The sequence below is a fragment of the Leptidea sinapis genome, chromosome 2, assembly GCF_905404315.1.
Source record: "Leptidea sinapis chromosome 2, ilLepSina1.1, whole genome shotgun sequence".
NCBI lineage: Eukaryota > Metazoa > Arthropoda > Insecta > Lepidoptera > Pieridae > Leptidea > Leptidea sinapis.
Genome location: NC_066266.1, coordinates 23364126 through 23386684, shown reverse-complemented (window position 1 = coordinate 23386684; position 22559 = coordinate 23364126). Strand labels below are relative to the sequence as shown.

Below are 22559 nucleotides of genomic sequence, written 5' to 3'. Positions count from 1 at the left end.
CAATATTACCACGGTTGTGGACAGTCGTTTTAAGTGCAATATTAGTGTAGTTAAGTTTAAGTTATTGAGTAAGAAATGGATTTCCACGAATACCAAGTGAGTATTTTTTTCATATTTAAAATTTTAAATAAGAACGCGAGTAGGGTTACGATCCGTTCGGATTAATCCGGATATGTCCGGACTTTTAGACTCTAGTTCGGATTTTGTCCGGCTCTATAACTTGTCTGGATTTTATTTTTAATTAAATTAAAACTACATATTATTTTCAGATTTTTCTCTTATTAGAATTTATATATTTTCAAATTTTTCCCTATAGTTCTAAAACGGATTTGCAAGCCCAATTTCATAGTTCTAGATCAACGGAAAATACTCTATAAATTTGATTGATTGATTCACTTAAGAGTGTCGAAATATACGTATTTTTGTGGCGTAAACGGCCGTATCTTTTTTTCAAGTTAACTTACACTATTAGTATTTTCACAGCTTCAAGAGACGGTGGACCTAAGTATAGCATTTTTAAATTTCAACTCGATACCTCCACGCTTTCACGAGATAATAGGTCTTGATAGACAGACGGACGGACTACGACCGTCTGAGATACCGAACTCTAAAAAAGGAAATATGTATAAGGCTTTCTTATTTTAAGCTATACAGTTTACAAATAAACTTGGTATAAAGTTATACCTGATAATAAACCAAGAATATGCAAATATAACAATACTAATAGAATATCAATATAATGCATTCAATACAGTACATAAATGCAATAAACGCAGGTAACGTTATACGACCGCAAAAATCAATCATAAACAATTTGTTATGTTTTTAAAAGTGGTAACCCTCACTTCTAGGATTAATACACAAATAAAATTTAAAAACAAAATTTTATGAACGATGCGGGACTCGAGCCCACGACCTCTGGCGTTCCGTGCCAGGGCTCTAACCAACTGAGCTAACCGTTCGAGCGACGTATCGTCATAAAATCTTGTATACTTTGTTCAACTCTCTGGTTGTGGCTTCATCTACAGGATCTACTTTACAATTGATAACCTGCTCAACCCCAATATTTGCATATTAGGAAAATGACTTGAGATGTCGCTCTTGCAAATCTAAACAATTTGTTATGTTTTCAAAGTGATAACCCTCACTTCTAGGATTAATTCACAAATAAAAATTGAAAAACAAAATTAATATATAAAAAAAATTAAATAAAATAATAAAACAATCCTAAACAAAATGTCTATTTGTAAATATTTTACATAGTCTTGGTTTACTCTCAGCTACATTTTAATACCAAGTCTTAGTAATGAAACTACCGAATCCCAGACGTTAATCAATAAATGATTGATGATTCACAAAATGTTAAAGTAATTATTGACTCCGGGTCAAACAGAAGTGTAAATTATAAATAAACTACGGACTGCCGAAAAAAAATCAACCGACAATTACTTAGTACACGTTCACAATTGCTGCGGTCGTTCCAAGGTCACCGGTTCGAATCCCGGCTGCGTCTATAATCTCGCTTTTAGATAATCGCTCAATTAGCTACAGCGTGGTTGTTTGAGAATTAAGGCCGGACCGCATTACAGCGTCACTGCGCGGCGAAATATTATTTCAATTTTATAGTATATCAATCGTATAGTGCATGTCGCACTAGAGCGGTGCTGCACTGTGCGTTGATACGCATCGTTGATATTTTAAAGCGCATTGGAACGATACAGCAAGCGGCGCATCGCTTTAGTACTTCATTCATTCATTCATCATCATCCGGAAGACGTCCACTGCTGGACAAAGGCCTCCCCCAAAGATCATGACGATCGTTCCTGCGCTGCCCTCATCCAACGTATTCCGGCGATCTTGACCAGATCGTCGGTCCATCTTGTGTGGGGGCCTACCAACTACTGTTTATTGTTAGGTTTATAGAATTTTTTCTTAGACATTCTGTAAGTAACTGTGAAATTGTGCATAGTTTTTAAAAAGGCGACGAAATAAATAGTAATATTTGCCTTCTAGATAGCGCGACCCTGGTGTGTGAGCGTTCCATTTCTTCTTATTCTCTATCTTTTCCGAAATTGCTTCTTTTTCTGCACACAATAAAGAAATAATGACCAATTCCTAGTTGTAATGCGATAAGTACCGTCGGGCGACGTAAAGCTACGCGCCGCGCAACGCCGCTCTAATGCGGTCCGAGCTTTACGCTTTTTGTTTTTCGCAACGTATTCAGATGTTCCGCATTTATCAAGGCTGGGAGGAAAAAATTGTTTGTGATTTACGAACTTCCGTTAGCCACAGACCTGACCATATACTTAGCGTATACTAGCGTAAAGATTACCTGACCGCATTATTGTCGTATAGTGTGTATTGATTATACGTTTCGTCGAGCGCGGATTCAATAAGACGTGTTATATGTAATATCCGGACGATCGAGCCTTGCTCGGATTTTTAAGAATGTACAGAACTTGAGCAAAAAAACTAATAGGACATCTGGATTCGAACCGGGGTCTCCAGCTTGACGTTGTTCTGTAGATAATAAATAAAATATTCTTTTTTATTAATTTGTCAATAATTTTTCATAAAATTAAGAATAATTTCGAAAAAATATGCTCCCTGTTGTTATAATGAAATTGTTTCACAACGGAACTGTCAAACCGTGCGTCAATAAATTCTCTCACAGAAAATATTGGGAAACAAATATTGGGAATGAAAATAATGATGGGTCTCAAATCGAAATAAAAACTATCCAATATCTTAAGTTGGACTATGTTGCACTCCACGAAGTAATCCCAATTAAAATCCCTTCATTAATTTAGGAGTTCACTGGAAACAAACATCGGTACACTGGATTTATATATTATATTAAGATTTGCAGTTATATCAAAATGGCGGCCTTGCAAAAGTATCATTTGATTTTTTTTTAGTAAATACCACATACAAAATGACGGCATACAATGAAGAGTGGATCGATTAAGTCATCTCCGTACAACTTCCACAAAGGCCGGCAACGCTCCTGTGATTCCTTTGGTGTTGCAAGAGAATGTGGGCGGCGGTGATCACTTAATACCAGGTGACCCGTACGCTCGTTTGTCCGTCTTTTTCCATATAGTAAAAACTCCGACCGTTGTTGCGTAGACATGTGGGTTTATCTCTGTATCTTCTACTCTATTTAACACGGTGAGTGCTCAGAGTGATTGCTTGCTTCTCATAGTCACTTTGTGGAATAAATTACCGGCTGCTGTTTTCCCGAATCGATACGACTTCAAGAAAAAAGCATACTCCCATCTTAAAAGCCGGTTGCCGGCAACACATTGATCCCTATTGTTGCGGATGTCAATGGCGGGTTATCTCACCTCTCCCCATCGCATGAGCCTTTGCCCCTTTACCCCCTCGTATATAAAAAAATATATAGAGTGATATTTTAAAACGAGATACAAATATTAATGTCACACATAACAATATATATACAGCCTTGAAATCGACTCAAGGTGGTGGAAAATTATAACATACAGGTTCATAGCAATTTCGTGCACGCGATACGGAATGCGTGCTTAGTTAAGTGTCGCTTATTGTGTGCTTAGGTGCCTCTTAGACGATATGGATAGTTAGAGGCTTCGGTAGCAACTTGAGCAAGTATTATGGATTCACAATTGTATTTAAAAATCACTCGATTCTAACCATGTCCAATTTTACCCCAAGAAGACTCAAGTTGCGCCTTTTAGCCCTAAAAAAAATTTTTTGTATCATCGCTTCACGAAAACATTCCCTTAATACCTCGCCTGGTTTAGGTATCCTAAGTTTCGAGCGATTGCTAATTCCGTGGTTTTCTGGAAAACGAAACCAAATTTTTGTAATGGACGAGACGATCAAGACGTTCAGCTGATGGTGATTGATACGCCCAGGATTCTTGAAATACCCAAAAGTTCTGAGCGGCACTACAATTGCGCTCGTCACCTTGAGACATAAGATGTTAAGTCTCATTTGCCTAGTAATTTCACTACCTACGGCGCCCTTCACTCCGAAACACATTTCTGCTTCACGGCAGAAATAGGCGCCGTAGTGGTACCCATAATCTAGCCGACATCCTGTGCAAAGGAGCCTCCCACTGGTGTACTAAGTTTATCTTCCCACTAATTGGATGTGTGGCACATATGATGTCCTCCACAGTGTGATTTTCAAGGAACTTTCTTCCACGTAGGTACAAATTGTGCGATAGAATTATTGATGTTTACCGCTATTAATTCGTAGCACGGTGTGACATTCCTCAATCGAGTGCTAATAAACGAAAGTTAATTTATGTACTATTAATTGTGCGTGATATTAATTAGTTTACTATCGCCGAGCGATATCAGATAGGCAGTAGGCACAGGATGACATCTCGGTTAGGTCACGTCCAAAACAAACAATTAAAAGTACCGCTTATTTGGATTTGATAGACACAACACACTGTAAATAAATTTACTGACAGTAATCGGTAACTCTTGTGATTTTTAGGATTCCACTTTGTAACGAAAATCTGTCATGCTGTGTGTAGAAATATTGAATAAATTACCAAAAGAAATTAGAGAGGAGACAGTGTTAAATAGATTTAAATTTAGATTGTTGACTCTATTAGTTACATAGAACTGAAACTCAAAAAATGTCTTCAAAAATTTTATTGAGGTTTCTAATATATTTTTTTTTCTAAACTGAATAGTTTTCGCGAGAGACACTTCCAAAGTGGTATTATATTTATTTATATAGACGACCTGTATAGCCGAGTGGTTAGCGATCCTACCTACTAAGGTCCCGGGTTCGAATCCTGGTAAGTGCAAGAATTGACATGATGAATATGGATGTTTGTTTCCGAGTCATGGATGTTTAAATGTGTTTATGTATGTTTATATGAATTTATGGATGTTTAAGTAAGTATATTGTATTAAATATATCATTGTCTTGTAACCCATAACACAGGCTATATATGCTTAACTTGGGGCAAGATAATTTGTGTGAAAAGTGTGTCAATATTATTATTATTATATTTAAATGGACGCTATTTAACTAAATTGTACGGTATGATAATATTTTCAGTAGTATTAGAACCAATGAAAATATTATTATACCTTCTTTATTACAATATATTTTTTACTACAAACGTAAAATAAAAATAGCAGTAGGGGTAATTTGGTTTAAGAATTTTTCGTTTTATTGCGCTAAAGAAGAATAATTTCTTGCGTAAGCTATCAAATTCAAATATTTTAATTCAAAATAGGATTCAAAATCACTTATAGAACGTCAAAATCTACCACCCATTCAAAAAAAGACTGCCTCAGACCTGAGAAGAATGGGCGCAAGAAACTCAGCGGGCTTATTTTTTATATTAAAATATGGACTACAATGTAATATAGTATACATTTATAATTAAAGAGCCGCTTCATTCCCAGTCTGTGGTGTCATTAAGAAAATCGTTTATGCTATAGTAACCTTTCCCACACAAACGTTTTTTAACAATTCTTTTAAATTTCGTAACACATTTGTTTTGTACATTTTCTGGGATGATATTGTAGAAGCATATACATGGCCCAACAAAAGACTTACTCACTCGACCCAACTAGGCATAACAAGTTAACATTATGAATGTCACAGTTTCTAGAAAATTCCTCAATTCATTTCTGTAGAAAATTATGTAGAAGCTACAAAATAAGCAAGTAATCAACGGATTGAAAAGTAAATCGACCATAGACAAACATAAAACACTTGACATAACGCATCCTCAGTGTTTGACAGCAGTAAACATTCGAAATTGGAAAAAATCAAACATCCGAACGGTAGCTGCGCTCTCGTTTGCGCGTGCCACAGAGTAAATATAGACAAGTTTTTTTTTTTCAAGTGTAACACCAACAAGCCGAAGGTATATATACGGTACAGCCAAGTTGTTTTCTAATATGTTGCATGTTTTCATTTGAGTTGTTTTTGTGTGAAAACGAAATGCTTGAGTGTTGCGTGATCTGGCGAAAATTTAGGAGTTCCGTTATAAGGTCAAAAGATTATAAATTTCGATAGTTTTTAACCGACTTTATAAAAAGATGTGCTTATTAATGGCCGTTGCCAGTCTTCAGTCTATCTCTTACTTGAGATAAAAATCGTAACTATTGTTGACTTTTGTGTCCCAATAAACTTATCAACCGTAACTCACCTTATCCATATACGCTGTCTGTCAATGGGACGACGTATTGCTTACCAGCGATAGAAGTTTGTATCGAAATTGCAATTCACGCGTCCCAATATAAGGCGATAAGAATGTCTTATCGGGTATATTGGGACAGCTTCAGATTACTGACAGCTAATTACTGACAGTAGAAGGTAGTAATTTATCTCTATCTGTAGATAGTATGTTGGGAACGGCCGTAAGTCGTAGTGTGTATTTTTTTAACACCTACTTTAGAAGTCCGTCGTGTATGAACCAATTAATAATTTGTCATTTTAAAATTGATATTCCTCACTTCTGAGATTAGTCATACAAATTAAATTTGTATCCATAATTGTTTAGATTTGAAAGAGCGACATCTCAAGTCAATTTCCTAATATGCAAATATTGGGGTTGAGCAGGTTATCAACTGTAAAGTAGATCCTGTAGATGAAGCCACAACCTGAGAGTTGAACAAAGCATACAAGATTTATCAACGATACGTCACTCGAACGGTTGGCTCAGGTTGGACTTACTTTAAATTTACGGGTTTTGGGATATACTCTTTATTTCAACAATAAATGAAACATTCATACACAGAAATTATTATTATTTTTTTTAAAGGGAGACACTAACTCTTGCCAAAATTACACAAATTAAATTTATAAACAATGACAATGATATGGACTCGAACCCGCGACCACCCGCGTTGTGTGCGCTCTTCCACCGAGACAACCGTTCGAGTGATGTATCGTTCAAAATTCTTAGTATGACTTGTTCAACTCTCAGGTTGTGGCCTCATCTACAGTATCTACTGTACAGGTTAAAACCTGTTCGAGCCCAATAAAAAAGAAAATAGATACTTTTACCAGTGGGAGGCTCCTTTTCACAGGATGCCGGCTAGATTATGGGTACCGCGCGGTGGTTAGTGAAATTTGCAAGGTGACGAGCGCAATTGTAGTGCAGCTCAGAAATTTTGGACTTTCCTTTCAAGAATCCTGAGCGGCACTGCATTGTAATGGGCGGGCGTATCAATTACCATCAGCTGAACGTCCTGCTCGTCTCTTACTGTATTTTCATAAAAAAATCTCTGTAAGTAATACATATTACTACTTAAAATAAGATTATTTAGTGCGAGTTTGTTTCTTACACGGTCATAGTAGGTATTACGATGTGTTGGACACAGTTCTATAGTATGTTCGCCCTCTCACGGCTACAGTAAAACAGTAGTAGATCACACATGCTCGTGAAAACCGTAATCGGTAAAAAACCGTAAAACCGGATTACCGGCAACGCGCACCGTTACCGCGTCAATATTTACGTGTACGTATGTTTACGTTGGTCGTCGTTTGTGCTTTCTTAAGGCGCGTGCCAGACCGTTATGCGATTTTGTACGCGCTTAAATTTCGCGACTACCTTTTTTTTGTTGACTAGCAGAATACCCCGGCCTTTATACTATAACATAGCCTATGTCACCTGGGGATAGTGTAGCTTCCCAACAATGAAAGAAATTGTTCAAATCGGTTCAGTAGTTTCGGAGCCTATTCAATCCAAACAAACAAACAATAAGATAAGTAAAGGCGTTGGGCAACGCATAATAAATCTATTATTTCATATATCTTACGATTTAGTAATGGAATACCATTCTAAAAGACAATAGAGGAATAACAGAGATGTTAGTATATTAGGTTTACACGCTTTTTTTTAAGTTTCTTTAAGGTTAATGACGTTCTATACATATAGACAATGCACGTCATACGAAATCAAATATCACACACGCTACAAATGACACCATAATAATCTTTGACTGCTGTGTCTATACATCTCTGCATTTACTCCAGTAGTTTAAAATATTATTAATGGATGGGCAGCAATGTAAACACTTTTTCAGTTTAAGTTGCGTATTTTGACACATACAAAAGTCCAATTAGCCATGTTTATAATTTGACATAAGCTGTCATACAATACATAAGCGGGCATGACTTTTTCGAATGCTTTCATTATTTTATTATTTTTAATAAAAATATTTGAATTAGAAGAAAAAAACAATTCAGCGGTGAGGATCGCGCCTTAACATAGCGACCACCTAGAAAGCGCGTCTAGAAAACTGCCATAGATTATAACGAACTTACCGGTAGCTCATGTAGTAGGCGGTGAAAGCTTTTACGAGTGTGAAGTTCTATTTTTCGATGGTCGCGTTACTGGGTTCAATAGTTAGTTGGTGCCAATATTGCATCTACACATATTAATACAATTTGTGTTTGAAAATATCAGCTATCTTAAATGCATATGAATTTTTCATATTGTACTTCTGTCTCGCTCTTAAACAAGAACAATTAATTTTGTCTAATTAAGTTGGTTTTACTCCTTTCTGAGCTAGAGTTACGGTAGTTCGAATCCCGGTAGGTGTAAACATTTATATGATAAATATGTATGTTTGTTTCCCAGTCATAGATATTTATATATATTTAAGTAAGTATATTGTCTAGCAGAGATTATGCCTAGTTTCACGGATGATATTTTTTGTAAAACTTGAAAGGCCAGTTGTTGAGTATTTAAGACGGCGGTGGTCGCTTAGATCAGTTCGCGAAAGCATCTCCAAAAAATTTTATGTTTTCTTCGGCAATTTTGACTTACTCGATGAACGCCACTAACTGTAGGAATAATTATTGCTGCTGAAGTAAAATGCCTATAAATAGATATTGATACTTGATTGATGATTGAGAGTATCAATATCTATTCCTACAGTAAATATATGATGCGCTCAAGCAATAAATCCTAATAAACCAATTTATCTTCACATCTTAATATATATAAATTACGTGACACGTTGTTTGTCCGCAATGGACTCCTAAACTGATTAACGGATTTTAAAGGGATTACTTCATGGAGTGCAGTTTGGTCCAACTTGAGAGATAGGATAGTTTTTATTTCGATTTGGGACCCATAATTATTTTTATTTTAAATATTTGTTTTGTATGGACATATTTTCTATGAGAGAATTTGGTGACGCATGGTTTGACAGTTCCGCTGTGAAACAATTGCTTTATAACAACAGGGAGCATTTTTACGAAATAATTTTTGATGTTTTGAAATATTATTGGCAATTTCCTATAAAACAGTATTTTTTTTATTATCTACAGAACAACGTCTGTCGGGGCAGCTAGTAAATATATAAAAAAAGATGCCTAACTCCAGAATGTTAGCCAACAAAATAAAAAATGGTCTGGAAGCTTTCGATTGGTTTGTTCGATTATTTTGCCGACGCTTCCTATAAACTGTAGGTAATTTTCAAATTATATCTTCGCGGTAGCACGCGGATTGTACAGATTTCTGTTGTATTTTGTTATTTTGAAACTGATATCGCTCACTTCTGTGATTAGTTATACAAATTTAAATTATAACCAAAATTTATGAATGATGCGGTACTCGAACCCTCGACCTTTCGGGTTACGTCCGAGTGCTTACCAACTGAGCAGAGGTGCAGGCAGGCAGTGCCTAACTTGTTACGAACCTATATAAATACAGCACTAGTGTTAAAGTTAATTTAGTTTATTTTATAACTACACTTCTATTTAACATTTACTCATAAATCTTTTCCTTACACTAGATACTAAATACCTACGGTAAGAAATCTTTTCATATTCCAAAGTTCAACTATGAAAAGTTAGATCCACAGTGCCTACCTTAGTAGAAAACCAATGCACGCCCCTGTAACTGTTCGAGTGACGCATGTATCGAAAATCTTGGTTAAAAATTTAATTTGTATAATATGTTGTGAATAAATAATCCCGACGGTGCATTTCAGTCACTGATGCGATCTTTGTCCGGGGAACAGCGCTGGCAGGACCTGGCGTCGTTGCTGACGATCCCGCCGCCCCCGGAGCAGTATCCGCATTACCATCATCAGCATCAGCATCAGCATCCGCATCCGCATTCCCATCCGCACAACATCAGGTATGTTAGCATTTAGGCCAGGGTTAACACTGTATATAAAAAAACATATGGTGAAGTCCCAGGACCAAGGGTGATGATGACACGTCTTGGGCATTTACCTACCAGTGGGAGGCTGCCTTACACAGGATGCCGGCTAGATTATGGGCACAACAACGGCCTCTTTTTCTGCCGTGAAGCAGTAATGTGTAAGCATTATTGTGTTACGGTCTGAAGGGCGCCGTAGCTAGTGAAATTACCGGGCAAATGAGACTTAACATCTTATGTCTCAAAGTGACGAGCGCCGCTCAGAATTTTTTGTGTTTTTCAAGAGCCTGAGTTTTCCTGAGCGGCACTGCGAAGATGTTAATAAAAATTGATTATGGATAGAATAAGGCATTAACTTTAATAATAATATTTAATTGCGCTAAATTTCACAAAATCACTTCGACACGGGTTCCGCCTCTACGCAAGTCATTTCTCTAGTTCCAGCGTTTGCTGAGCCAATGCTCCTGAAGATGCCTCTCGTTGATTCAAAACACGTGTTGAATTGGTTTTGTCATTGCGAATGCGAATTTTGTGAATTTATTTGAATGCTTAGTTTTAAGATTCATAATAGCTTAAAGGGTAAATGTATACACTTTTATAATAGAGTCCCAGTCACTGTTCAGGCATTATCTATAAATAAATTTAAATGTTTTATTAAAAACACAGCTAAATATCTAAGTGATCGGACAGCCTGGGACTCGATTATGATTATTTTGTAGCAATAGCGATGACAGCACAATATTCTATATTTGATTAAAAGGAGCGCAAAAAAAATGCTGGGAGAGTTTCTGAGCCGCTTCTTATCTCTTAGAGCACCATTTGTTTCCGAAGCGGTAGTAGTATCTAGTATATTAGAAATGGCACCAAAAAGAATTCTAAAGGAATCAATTTTGAGAAAATAAATGCCTTTTATGCCTTTTAATGCTGGAACGTATTCTTTTCAATTTGGGTATAAGTTTAAAGTATTTATTTCTATGTTTGTTAGTGCGCACGGTGCGGCGGGCTACGCAACAAACTACCACCCGTCCCTATCTGTACCTGAAAAACACGCGGAACCCTACGGTAAGTGTTTATAAGCTCAGTAATAATTTTTGTACAGCATATTAATTTTAATAGTTTCAATGAGCTAAATAAAATTTTGGTAAGCTCTCATTCATAAGCGTTCATTTTAACGCCTAGAATTCGTTACTGGCACTCGCCGGCTACTGCCGCGGCCCGCTACGCTCGGCTCGTGCGTTGTTTTAACTTTTCTAACATAACCTAACCTAACCTAACCAATTTTTATAAACATATTCAGAAATCTTGAAGACTAACCCCCTTATTCAAAATAGTCTGCTAACTTAAACCATTGCTAATTCTCACTCTGTCTTCTTCTATTGACCTAAGTCAGAATGAGAAAAAACACTCCTAAGCGGCTGTTTAAATTATGAATAAGGGGATGAATGTTTATTATGAAAACTCATGATATTGTACGCCGACTATTTACAATTGAATTTTTGACCATTTTCTAAATTATTTGCGGATTGCTGTCTGATGTTTTTTATTGCAAACAAACTATTTGTATGCTGACAAAATTATTTAAATGCTGTTTTTTGTGTCTCACCTAATTTTATAATTGCTAAACTTCTCTTTTGAAAATTATTGTTTATAATTTGTAATGTATTATTTATCTACGGTGTTTTTCTATTAATGCGTCTATTTTACTGCAGCCTAGCGAAATTCTCTAAGAAACAAAGCGATTGTATGAAACGTGCAGTCATTGATAGATTGACAGATGACGGCTGTAATCTTGTAGAAAAACGGAGAGAGCCGAAGTCCACTACGTTTTAAGCAAGTGTGCGCTTTCAAACTTAGCCGTATTATATTCCTTTGGCAATAATATTGTAATAACTATTATTTCAAACTTATATTAAGTCACTGCACGGTTCATTGTAAACTTAATTTCAATTTTTACTTAAGCAGTCGCGTCTCTTATTGCTGTGTGCCTTTTACGCATTTTATTATATCTTTTTGCTGTGCTCAATAACTCTTATTTGTACTTTATAATTTGCATAAACTTTTTTTTTAATTTACCTACTCGTGTATTTTTACACACCCTCAGGCTCTTTAATTATAAATGTTTATTGTACGATATTTTTACTAAAACAAAAGCCCGCTGAGTTTCTTGCCCGTTCTTCTCAGGTCTGAGGCAGTCTATTTTGAATTGGTGGTAGTTTTTGACGTTCATTAAGTGATTTTGAATTCTATTTTGAATTAAAATATTTGAATTTGAAACTAATAATAAAATTGCTTAGTCTTATTATTAATATAATAGTGAATACTAAAACAAATCACCAATAATTCACTAGTAGATAAATAGTTTGTTATTAATCACCGAAAATTCACTTAAGTTATTGATGATGAACAGGTGCTGCAGCAGCGCCCCTGGAGAGCTCCTACAAGGTGGAGTCTGCTCATCATCCACAGCAACACGATGCCATATACTACCAGGTAATTCACCAGCTTTTCGCTGTTATACAGGGCGTCCCAAAATTATGGGAAATGAAGGGATAGTGCCTTAAATATCGTAGATAGCGTATTTTACTGAAAGAAGACTTTATGTTATTTTTAAAATTTACTAATTCTGCATTCCAGGATTTAAAAAAAATCAATGATAATATCGTTACTTTTCGTGAACGTCGGCGTCAGCAGTAAATAACTTTCTTGAAATTTGACTCAAACATTTTACGTTGCTCCTTTGTTTTAAAATACTATGTTACATAAGAAGAGTTATTAGTTTTTGGCTATTCTTTCGATTGGCATCATAAAAGTAGGGGTGCTTTTATTTTTTACATTTAAGTCGGTTCGATTCCCAGACGAGGCAAGTAAGTTTTAGAAAATCTTTGAATGCAGAATTAGTAAATTTTAAAAATAAGATAAAGTCTTCTTTCAGTAAAATACCCTATCTACGGTATTTAAGGTACTTTCCCTTCATGTCCCAGTGTCTCCATGTAACAGTTATGCTTAGGGTAGCGAAATTTCATTACAAGAAATATTTTATGATTTTTATGTATTTTTTATTTTTATGAAAATATGGGACGAGACGAGCAAGACGTTCAGCTGATGGTAATTGATACGCCTTGCCCATTACAATGCAGTGCCGCTCAGGATTATTGAAAAGCCCACAAATTCTGAGTGGCACTACAATTGCGCTCGCCACCGTGAGACATAAGATGTTAAGACTCATTTGCCCAGTAATTTCACTAGCTACGGCGCCCTTCAGACCGAAACACAGTAATGCTTACACATTACTGCTTCACGGCAGAAATAGGCGCCATTGTGGTACCCATAATCTAGCCGGCTTTCTGTGCAAAGGAGCCTCCTACTGGTCAGAGTAGGTATATCTGATTTCAAAGGAGGCAATTAAAGAGTACGGACAAACATAAAAGAGTATCATTTATTTTATATTTTCAAGTGTGCATAGGAAACTTCCACAGATGTACCTGTGATTGATTATTTCAGTGGGAGGCTCCTTTGCACATGATGCCGGCTAGATTATGTGTGCCACAAGCGCGGCTATTTCTGCCGTGAAACAGTAATGTGTGAAAATTACAGTGTTTCGGTCTGAAGGGCGCCGTAGCTAGTGAAATTACTGGGCAAATGAGACTTAACATCTTATGTCTCACGGAGACGAGCGCAATTGTAGTGCCGCTCAGAAGTTTTGGGTTTTTCAAGAATCCCGATCGGCAGTGCTTTGTAATGGGCAGGGCTGAACAATTACCATCAGCTGAACGTCCTGATCGTCTCGTCCCTTATTGTAATAAAAAAAATGTAACTCCCACAGATGAACTTTTAAGCGTAAAACCTAATGTAAAATATAGTTACAATGACACACCTTTTAATCCATTTAAAAGTTACATTTTCTTACAAAAGTACGTTACATCGTATTAGCTGTAAAAGTTATGGTTTAAGTCAATTTTAACGTTTGTGGAGTATCAAGTCAATATCGAATATTTATTTGAAACTTGAAAGATCGCTATATAGCTGTTAAACATTAACAATAGCTTTAACCGGCGAAGATTGCACGGTTACGGTGAACAGTTAAAGTTATAGCGTCGTATAAAAATTGTCAAATAGTGCAACACATTTTTTCCTTAACCAGTACTTTAACATGTTTGTTATGCAATTATGCAATATGCAATTATTTGATAAAACTGAGAACTGCAATCCCTACTTATATTATAAATGTGAATGTATGTTTGTTACGCTTCCACGCCTAAACCACAGAACCGATTTTGATAAAATTTAGTACAGAGATACACTAGAGCTTGAAGAAGGACATAGGCTACCTTTTATTGCAAAAATCTAAATGCTATGGGTTAAAAAAGGGGATGGCAATTTGTATGGAAATTCTGCACTATCGAAGATAAAACCATGAAACTTTTCATTAAACGGTGACAGCAATGTATCCGTAACTAGAGATACTTTATCGAAAACGGCCGTAAACTGTCCACAATGACAAGGGATACGCACTGTATCATAGAAGAGCCCTGCCAGCAGCGGAAAGACGAGTTTGTATGTGTATTATTCTAAAATTAACCTAAAAAATAAAAACTAAGTATTTGATGCGTATTCGTCACGGGTAAGATCTAGTTGTAAATAATCGCTTCATTTGCAGAACACGACATCGGAAGTGCCGCCGAATCAAGACGGCTTCCTGCAGTCGATTCTGAACGATGAGGATTTGCAGCTCATGGATATGGCAATGAACGAAGGTAGGTACCGCGCACTAGACTTCTCAAACTTGTGTATCAATATTCGCTTTTGTTAAAGTTTCTAAATGTCTGCGAGCCCCTAGCCTGTGAAAGAACAGAAAATGAAGTGAGTGTGTGTACCCACGCAAGAAATTATTATTGAATAAGAAAATTATTCCTGGTGGGTAAAAACAATATTGTAATAAATAAGGTATTAAATTCAACCATTAAAATATTATAATAACGCAAAAATTCAATATAATTAATTAATATTTATTATTTTCATTACAAATAGGTACTTTTAAATTGTAATTAATTTGCTCGCATTTTTCTATGTACTATTTAGTTGTGGAATCTTTTATTGGTCAGTGATTTATATTTTAAGTTTTATTTTTAAGTGTTTTAAGTTGTACTGTTTGTTTCCCGAATAAAATAAAAATAAAAAAATAATTTAGTTAAATAATGTTTATTTAAATATCATTAAATTATTAGATACTATATAATTAGATAGAAATGAAATTATTTTGAATTATAAATATTAAAATTTATCTAACCTACGATTTGCTAAATGATATGATAAACCTGGTCAACCCCAATATTTAGATTTTATAAACGATACGTTACTCGAACGGTTGGCTCAGTTGGTTAGAGCACCGGCACGGAACGCCGGAGGTCGTTGGTTCGATTCCCGCATCGCTCATAAAATTTTGTTTTAAGTTTTATTTCCGTAATTAATCCCAGAAGTAAGGTTATCACTTTAAAACATAACAAATTGTTTAGATTTGCAAGAGCGACATCTCAAGTCAGTTTCCTAATAGTCAAATATTGGGCAGGTTATCAATTGTAAAATAGATCCTGTAGATGAAGCCACAACCTGAGATTAGATTACAAGATTATTAAACGATACGTCACTCGAACAGTCGGCTCAGTTGGAAAGAGCGCTCGCACGGACCGCGAAAGGTCGCGGGTTCGAGTCCCGCATCGTTGATAAAATTTTGTTTTAAGAAATTTAATCCCAGAAGTGAGGGTTATCACAATTGTAAATCTTTTATATTCTTTATTATTACTATCATCGTTGATACTACTATCAGCCTCTCAAGTGGTAAACAAAGACGGGCTAATGTCAAGCTATCTTATTATATCTATAAAATGCAGTGCAAATAATGTATACATTGTTTAACTGTCGTTTATGCAAATATAGCGATACGCAGTACGCGTGGCCTTGAGTAGGGCTGTCACCTGCGAGAAAATCGAGAAATTAACCTCAACATCAATATTTAATACGACTATCAACTATTTTACACAAATAAAATTTATGAACGGTGCGGCACTCGAACCCGTGACCTCTCGCGTTCCGCGCGAGCCCTCTTGCAACTGAGCCAACCGTTCGAGCGACGGCACGTTTATAAATCTTGTATGCATGTATGAACAAGGCGCGAACTTTTTATACAGACTTTGGGCAGTACGCTGTGCTGGCTCTCTAAGTGAGCCAAGCGTCAGATTTTAGCGATACACGAGAGTGTCAGATTTAGGACCGTTACACGGTATATACAGGATGTCCTAGAAAGAATGGATATCCTGGAGTGTCTAATAGTACAGCTATCAGGCGCTTAAAATAAATACCCAAAAAATTTCCAATTTGTTGGCAAAACATTACGAAGCTTAAAAAAATACGTTTTTAATAACTTTACTGTACTTCAAATAAATGAATTTTGTTGTGTTATCTTATTCTTCATAGACAGTTTTATTAGATGTACAGTAAATAGTATATAGGTATACAGGTAGCATATCGGTATCGGGTCGTTTCGGAAAAATAAATATAAAAGTTTTGTTCAAATATCTTGTTTTGTATAGTGCTATTGTATATTGTTTTTAAGGCTTTTTATTAGACAACGTGGGAGGTTTCACGTAGGTCTTCAGATTATTAATAAAGAAGCGATTGGATTTTGATTGTATTTCATTTGTTTGTGTGAGGATACTTATTCGATCCATCATCATCGTTATTTAAACCGGAAGACGTCCACTGCTGGACGAAGGCCTCCCCCAAAGATCGACATGACGATCGGTCCTGCGCTGCCCTTATCGAAGGTGTTCCGGCGATCTTGACCAGATCGTCGGTCCATCTTGTGAGGGGCCTACCAACACTACGTGTTCCGGTACGTGGTCGCCATTCGAGGACTTTACTGCCCCAATGGCCATCAGGTGCCCTGCCCACTGCCACTTTAGTTTTGCAACCAACTGGGCTATTTTGTGTGACTTTGGTTAACAATCTCCATTGCCCTTTGAGCGACAATGAGTTTCCTCGAGCTTCCTCGATTCGATCCATAATGTCTCCTTGCCATAGGCTGGTTATGTGCGAGACCCAAACTTGAATCCACAATCCCTCTTATTATTTGTAAAAATGTATCACATTGTGATTCGATTTCTTAGTAACGCGTCGTGCTATTATCATTCCAGTTCTCGATAAGGTCCCCCCTCCACTTTTGGCCGACGCAAAATTAATAACACTATCGCTTAAAACTTATCTTATCGCCTCTGACTGACCCACTGACATAACACTAGTCATGCCAAAATCGCGAACCGATAAACATGGACGCCCGCGTACGCTTAGGCAAAAATTAGCATAAATAATTAATAAATGTTTTGCTGCCATGTGTCAACACTAGTGACTACAGATAAGAGTACATGTTATATCTTATCTGTGGCGATAAGTTTGATGTTTTCATGATTTAATCGCGCGAAGCCAACGTTGTCAGACGCTTTGGTGGAATCCATTGGCAAAATATTTGTTGCAAGCGTATTTTTTTCTACAAAATGGGAGTTTTCACCTACGTCTACAGATTATTCGTAAAGAAGTGATTGTATTTTGACTGTTCGCTCGTGTGTTTGTGTAACTTTTTAAGCGCTCGCTCCAGTGCTGTGGGATTTTGTGTTTCGTTGTTCGAAAAGCCTACTTATGCCATTCTTTTTGTTTGTACGCACGAAGAGTAGAAAGGTGCATTCTAACGATAATTGCCTGTGTCTGTGCGTTTACTGTTGCGCCCTAAGGAGGCCTAGGACAACCTGTGATTCCCTGATTAAGGTTCCTGTTTTTGTGCTGAAAACATACAACTTTTGTCTGTGGTCGTTCAAGTTTAGAGATTGAAGCAATGCGCCCGTCAGTAAGGCTATGTCTCATTACAATCGCTGTGAGGCGATAACTGACGTCTTAACAAAGTCACCTTACCGACTGCGGAGGGATTTGAAAGACAAATAAACGTACTTAATTGCGTCTCTAAAAACTTGGAGAGAAGCATATGTGTGTATAACTACGTGAATATATTGTTGATGAAGATCTAAACGATAGCGATTCGTTATCGAATGATACAATATCACTTTCGGACAATGATATTAGAGTCATTTTTGGCTTGTCACAGTGCTTTAGATATACCGATAACCGTAATATAGTTACGAACAACATATGCATATAGTTCGTGATAATTTTATTGTATGATACATCAGAAGTATTGAAGGATTATTCAGATAATCTCAGATTGAAATGAACATGTCTATTCTACACTACACGTATCCGCCATTTTACTCATTGCCGTATTACAATCGGCCATACGCCCTTTACCCGGATCGAGAACTATTTAACTACTACAAGATATACGATGGTAAGTTCCAAAATACAAACAAGGAATAGATTATTTTGATTTGACAGCTAAAAACAACTGCACAAATTTGTATTATATTGCTCTGAAAGCATTATTCTCAAGCTTCATCGAAAACTTTCCGCCTGATGAAAATTCCAGTACAGGGGTTTTTCAAGTACAATTTTAAAGTCTTGCAAACTATTAAAATTAGCTTGCATTCCGACTTCGTGGAGACAAAAGTCTACGCTATAAGCGATTGATAAGACATAGTATTCCACTACAACACTAATGGATAGATACGTCAGGACTTAAGAAGACTAATTTAGAATTCTCTCGCCACGTCAAATCCCTCAACCAGATCGAATTTATCGGGCGGACATGTGTCATATTGTTGTCTACAACAGATTGCTATGAAACCTTAGATAAGGTCTTATTAGAATTTTACAGGGCAATTATTTTTGCTTGCGTTATTACCACCGATTCGTAAAGTCTGCAGTTGCAGTTCAATGTTGATTGTCTTTGGTCCGTGAGACAGTTATCCGTGTGGTCCCATCGCAAAGTTTGGTACTGCTTTCGAATCAGTTTCAGCAATCGTTTACCCACACTCTTTAAGATGTACAAACTCTTTGGGTTGCGATTCTCTATGATTGTAAGAAATCCCAAAGTTGCGTAGAGACGTCGCTTTATTGTGTGTCTTCTACCGCATATATCACGGGGAGTGGCGACACGAAAGCTGTTTAACCCGATTCCTGCCGCCGAATTCCACCTTCGCACGACTCGCCACTAATTAGTATATCATCACCCACCATCTGAATGTTTTCAAGGAAGTTTCTTACGTATTACAATGCTGCGGAAAGTACTCCCTTGTGAAATGACATGGGACATCAAAAAAAGCGCGTACACCTTCCTTTAATGCTGGAAACGCTGCTGTAATTCCTCTGGTGTTGCAGTAGAGTGTGGGTGGCGGTGATCACTTAACACCAGATGACCCGACCGCTAGTTTGTCCTCGTTTTGCATAAAAAAAACTTCTATAGAGTTTATTTTCAAACACTGGACAAAGAAGCGGATAAGAACACATCACGCTTTCTTGCAATTAGGGAATAATTGTTCCTCAACAAAAATATTTAGAAAATATATGTTAGAGATAATAGAGATATACTCATATTTTTATAAGTATTCAAATACATCACCGATCTAAACAATGGTCCCTCCATAAATTTGTGCAGTCAATACTTTCACCGAGACTATCTTGTCTTTAAGATTATCTTGTTTAACTGCATATTGTGGTATTTCTAATTAAAAAACCATGTTTGTTACCATGCGAAGTACATTCGCAATGTCGCGCGTTATGTTAAAATTGATAACGGTAATTAATTATATTTTATTATGATAATTGTATTATGAATATGCGAGTCATTCTAAGTTTTAGTTATATCATCGTGTCATTATGTCGATTTTGGTTCGCTTATCGAAATTTTAAGTAAACACACATGCTCAGTTGGCTTGATGTATTGTAATTCATTTCATTCTCGAAAGTCATTCTTTGTCGTATATTTTTACACAATTTGGAGTATTTCGACAAGCTGTTTGACCGGATCTTTGATTATATATATGTATTCGCGCGTGCGTAGGAAAACATAATATTATGTTATTAGAATTACAAAATCAGTTATGGCTAAACAATAGGCCGACATACCTGAGATTCTGAGGCGCCCCCGCTAATCCTCTAGGAACTCCTGGTGCTAAGGTACTTCCCCTCGGCGTGTCCAACCCTCCAGCTATATAAATGAGTCCGAGTAAAGGCTCAGACTCCTCCTCCAGTGAGAAGTCATTAGTGACAATTATGAATTGAATTTCAAAAAATTACTAGAAGCTCCAAAAGGCAACAAACTTTGCTTTTTCCAGTCCTATCTTCTGCTAGCTCAACCATACTCGTGCTGGGTATTCCCAACCACATAGCCGTATGTTTTTCACTAGTTTGACATGGTCTCCATGATTTAAAAACAGACACTTAAACTCCTCACTCATTTTACCAGTGGGAGGCTCCTTTGCACAGGATCCCAGCTAGATTATGGGTACCACAACGGCGCCTATTTCTGCCGTGAAGCAGTAATGTGTAAGCATTACTGTGTTTCGGTCTGAAGGGTGCTGTAGCTAGTGAAATTACTGGGCAAATGAGACTTAACATCTTATGTCTAAAGGTGATGAGTGCAATTGTGGTGCCGCTCAGAACTTTTGGGTATTTCAAGAATCCTGGGCGTATCATCAGCTGAACGTCCTGCTTGTCTCATGCCTTATTTTCATAATAAAATAAAAACTCTAGACAAGATTTATAAAAATCGTCAGTCATTTCATAACCTCCGGCTTATCATTCGACAATCGCAATGATACCAACCTTTGCCACTGTGATAAGTGAAACAGCACTTTTCGCTGATAACGGATTCCTGTATTATGTTTACTGTGACGAAAAGACGAGGCCTTACTACGCGAAAACACACGAGGCGTGTGGGGCTCGGCGCGTGATACTGGCGCGTCACACTTTCTTAAAGGCCTTGTCAAACAGTACGTTATAACGTCGAGTTTTAACGTCGCGTCCTTTTCATGTCTTAGGTACCAATTGACTAGAGACCCGCTGCGGGAGTGTTTGTGAGTTTGTTCATTATTAAGATGTCGAGTGATTCAGATGTGGACGAATTATTACTTTTATATTATGCTTTATCATGGTCACAGAAAAAAGAGTATGTCTACTACTAAAAATTATACTAAACAATTTTCAACTCTCAGGTTGTGGCTTCATCAACAGGATCTACTTCACAGTTGATAACCCGCTCAACCCCAATATTTGCATACTAGGAAATTGACTTGAGATGTACCTCTTGTAAATCTGAACAATAATCTACATATTATAATAAAATTTATTTATTTTCTGAATTTTTCCTCAATTTTGACTTAATTGTTATAATGTTTTTATTAGAATTATCCTTTGTCATTATGCAAAACTTAACACGAATTCAGTCGGACGCTAAAAAAAAATTTGTAAAATATAACTCTCGAAGTTGAAGCGTCCTAGCGCCGCGACGGGCGGGCTCTGTTTGTAAGTACATTTACCGCATAGTACAACACATCTAGGTGTCATAATCCGGTCCTACATTGGAAGCGGCCCGGCCAGACCAGACCAGGCCAGACTCGGCGCTCCTACACTGCAGCTAGATAGGAGCGGACTCACCAGTCAGAATCCAGAGTCAGTACTGTGTGAACTCTCGACGAGGAAAGGTGTTGATATTATCTGGAGTCTGGACTAGACGAAAAACAAACCTGGTTGGTTGTTGACAAACCAGTTCAGACTTGTTCCCCCTCCCCGGAGCGAGCACTGGCTTCAGTGTAGGAGGGGGCACTGTGTAATGCTTGTATTGTTCAGTCCCGACCAGACAGTCTGGTCCTCGGAGAGAGTCCGCTTCCAATGTAGGACCGGCCATAGCGCCGCGACAGGTTAGCGCTCTAACGCGCGCTAAGAACGCGCTCTGTTTGTCAAAAGCTTAACACAGTGTGGATTCGGAACAGATCGGCCAGGTTCGGCAAAGTTCGCACAAGCTTGTTAGTTTTACGACGCGACTCGAAAACGCACACGTCTGGATACGAAGTTAGCCGAGCAGTTCCGAAAAGTTTTAAAACTAAACTTAAGTTTTAGAGCTAAGGTTATAAAAAAATTTACATCCTTGTACTCGTATACATAATTATACCTATCTATATATAAGTAAGGCCTTCGAGACGAGATTTTTATTTGAAAAAAATTAATACAAATTATGGATTCGAAATTCTAATAGCAGTCGTCATTTGTCAATAATATTTCATAACATCAAGAACAATATTGTAAAATATGCTCCCAGTTGTTATAATCAAATTGTTTCACAGTAGAACTGTCAAACCGTGTGTCAATAAATTCTCTCATAGCAAAAATGTCCATACGAAACAAATATTGGAATAAAAAATAATTATGGGTCCCAAATCGAAATAAAAACTATCCTATCTCTCAAGTTGGACCTAACTGC

The 22559-nt window shown here is 36.9% G+C and overlaps 1 protein-coding gene across 1 annotated transcript in view; it reads left to right on the top strand.

The window, feature by feature from the left end:
* Nucleotides 1–22559, top strand: part of LOC126974834 (segmentation protein cap'n'collar-like) — a 166065-nt gene that overhangs the window by 125192 nt on the left and 18314 nt on the right. The window contains exons 9-12 of the mRNA XM_050822506.1: nucleotides 9969–10117; nucleotides 11127–11203; nucleotides 12549–12631; nucleotides 14799–14895. Of these exons, the coding sequence (XP_050678463.1) occupies nucleotides 9969–10117; nucleotides 11127–11203; nucleotides 12549–12631; nucleotides 14799–14895 (406 nt within the window). The remainder of the gene's footprint in view (nucleotides 1–9968; nucleotides 10118–11126; nucleotides 11204–12548; nucleotides 12632–14798; nucleotides 14896–22559) is intronic.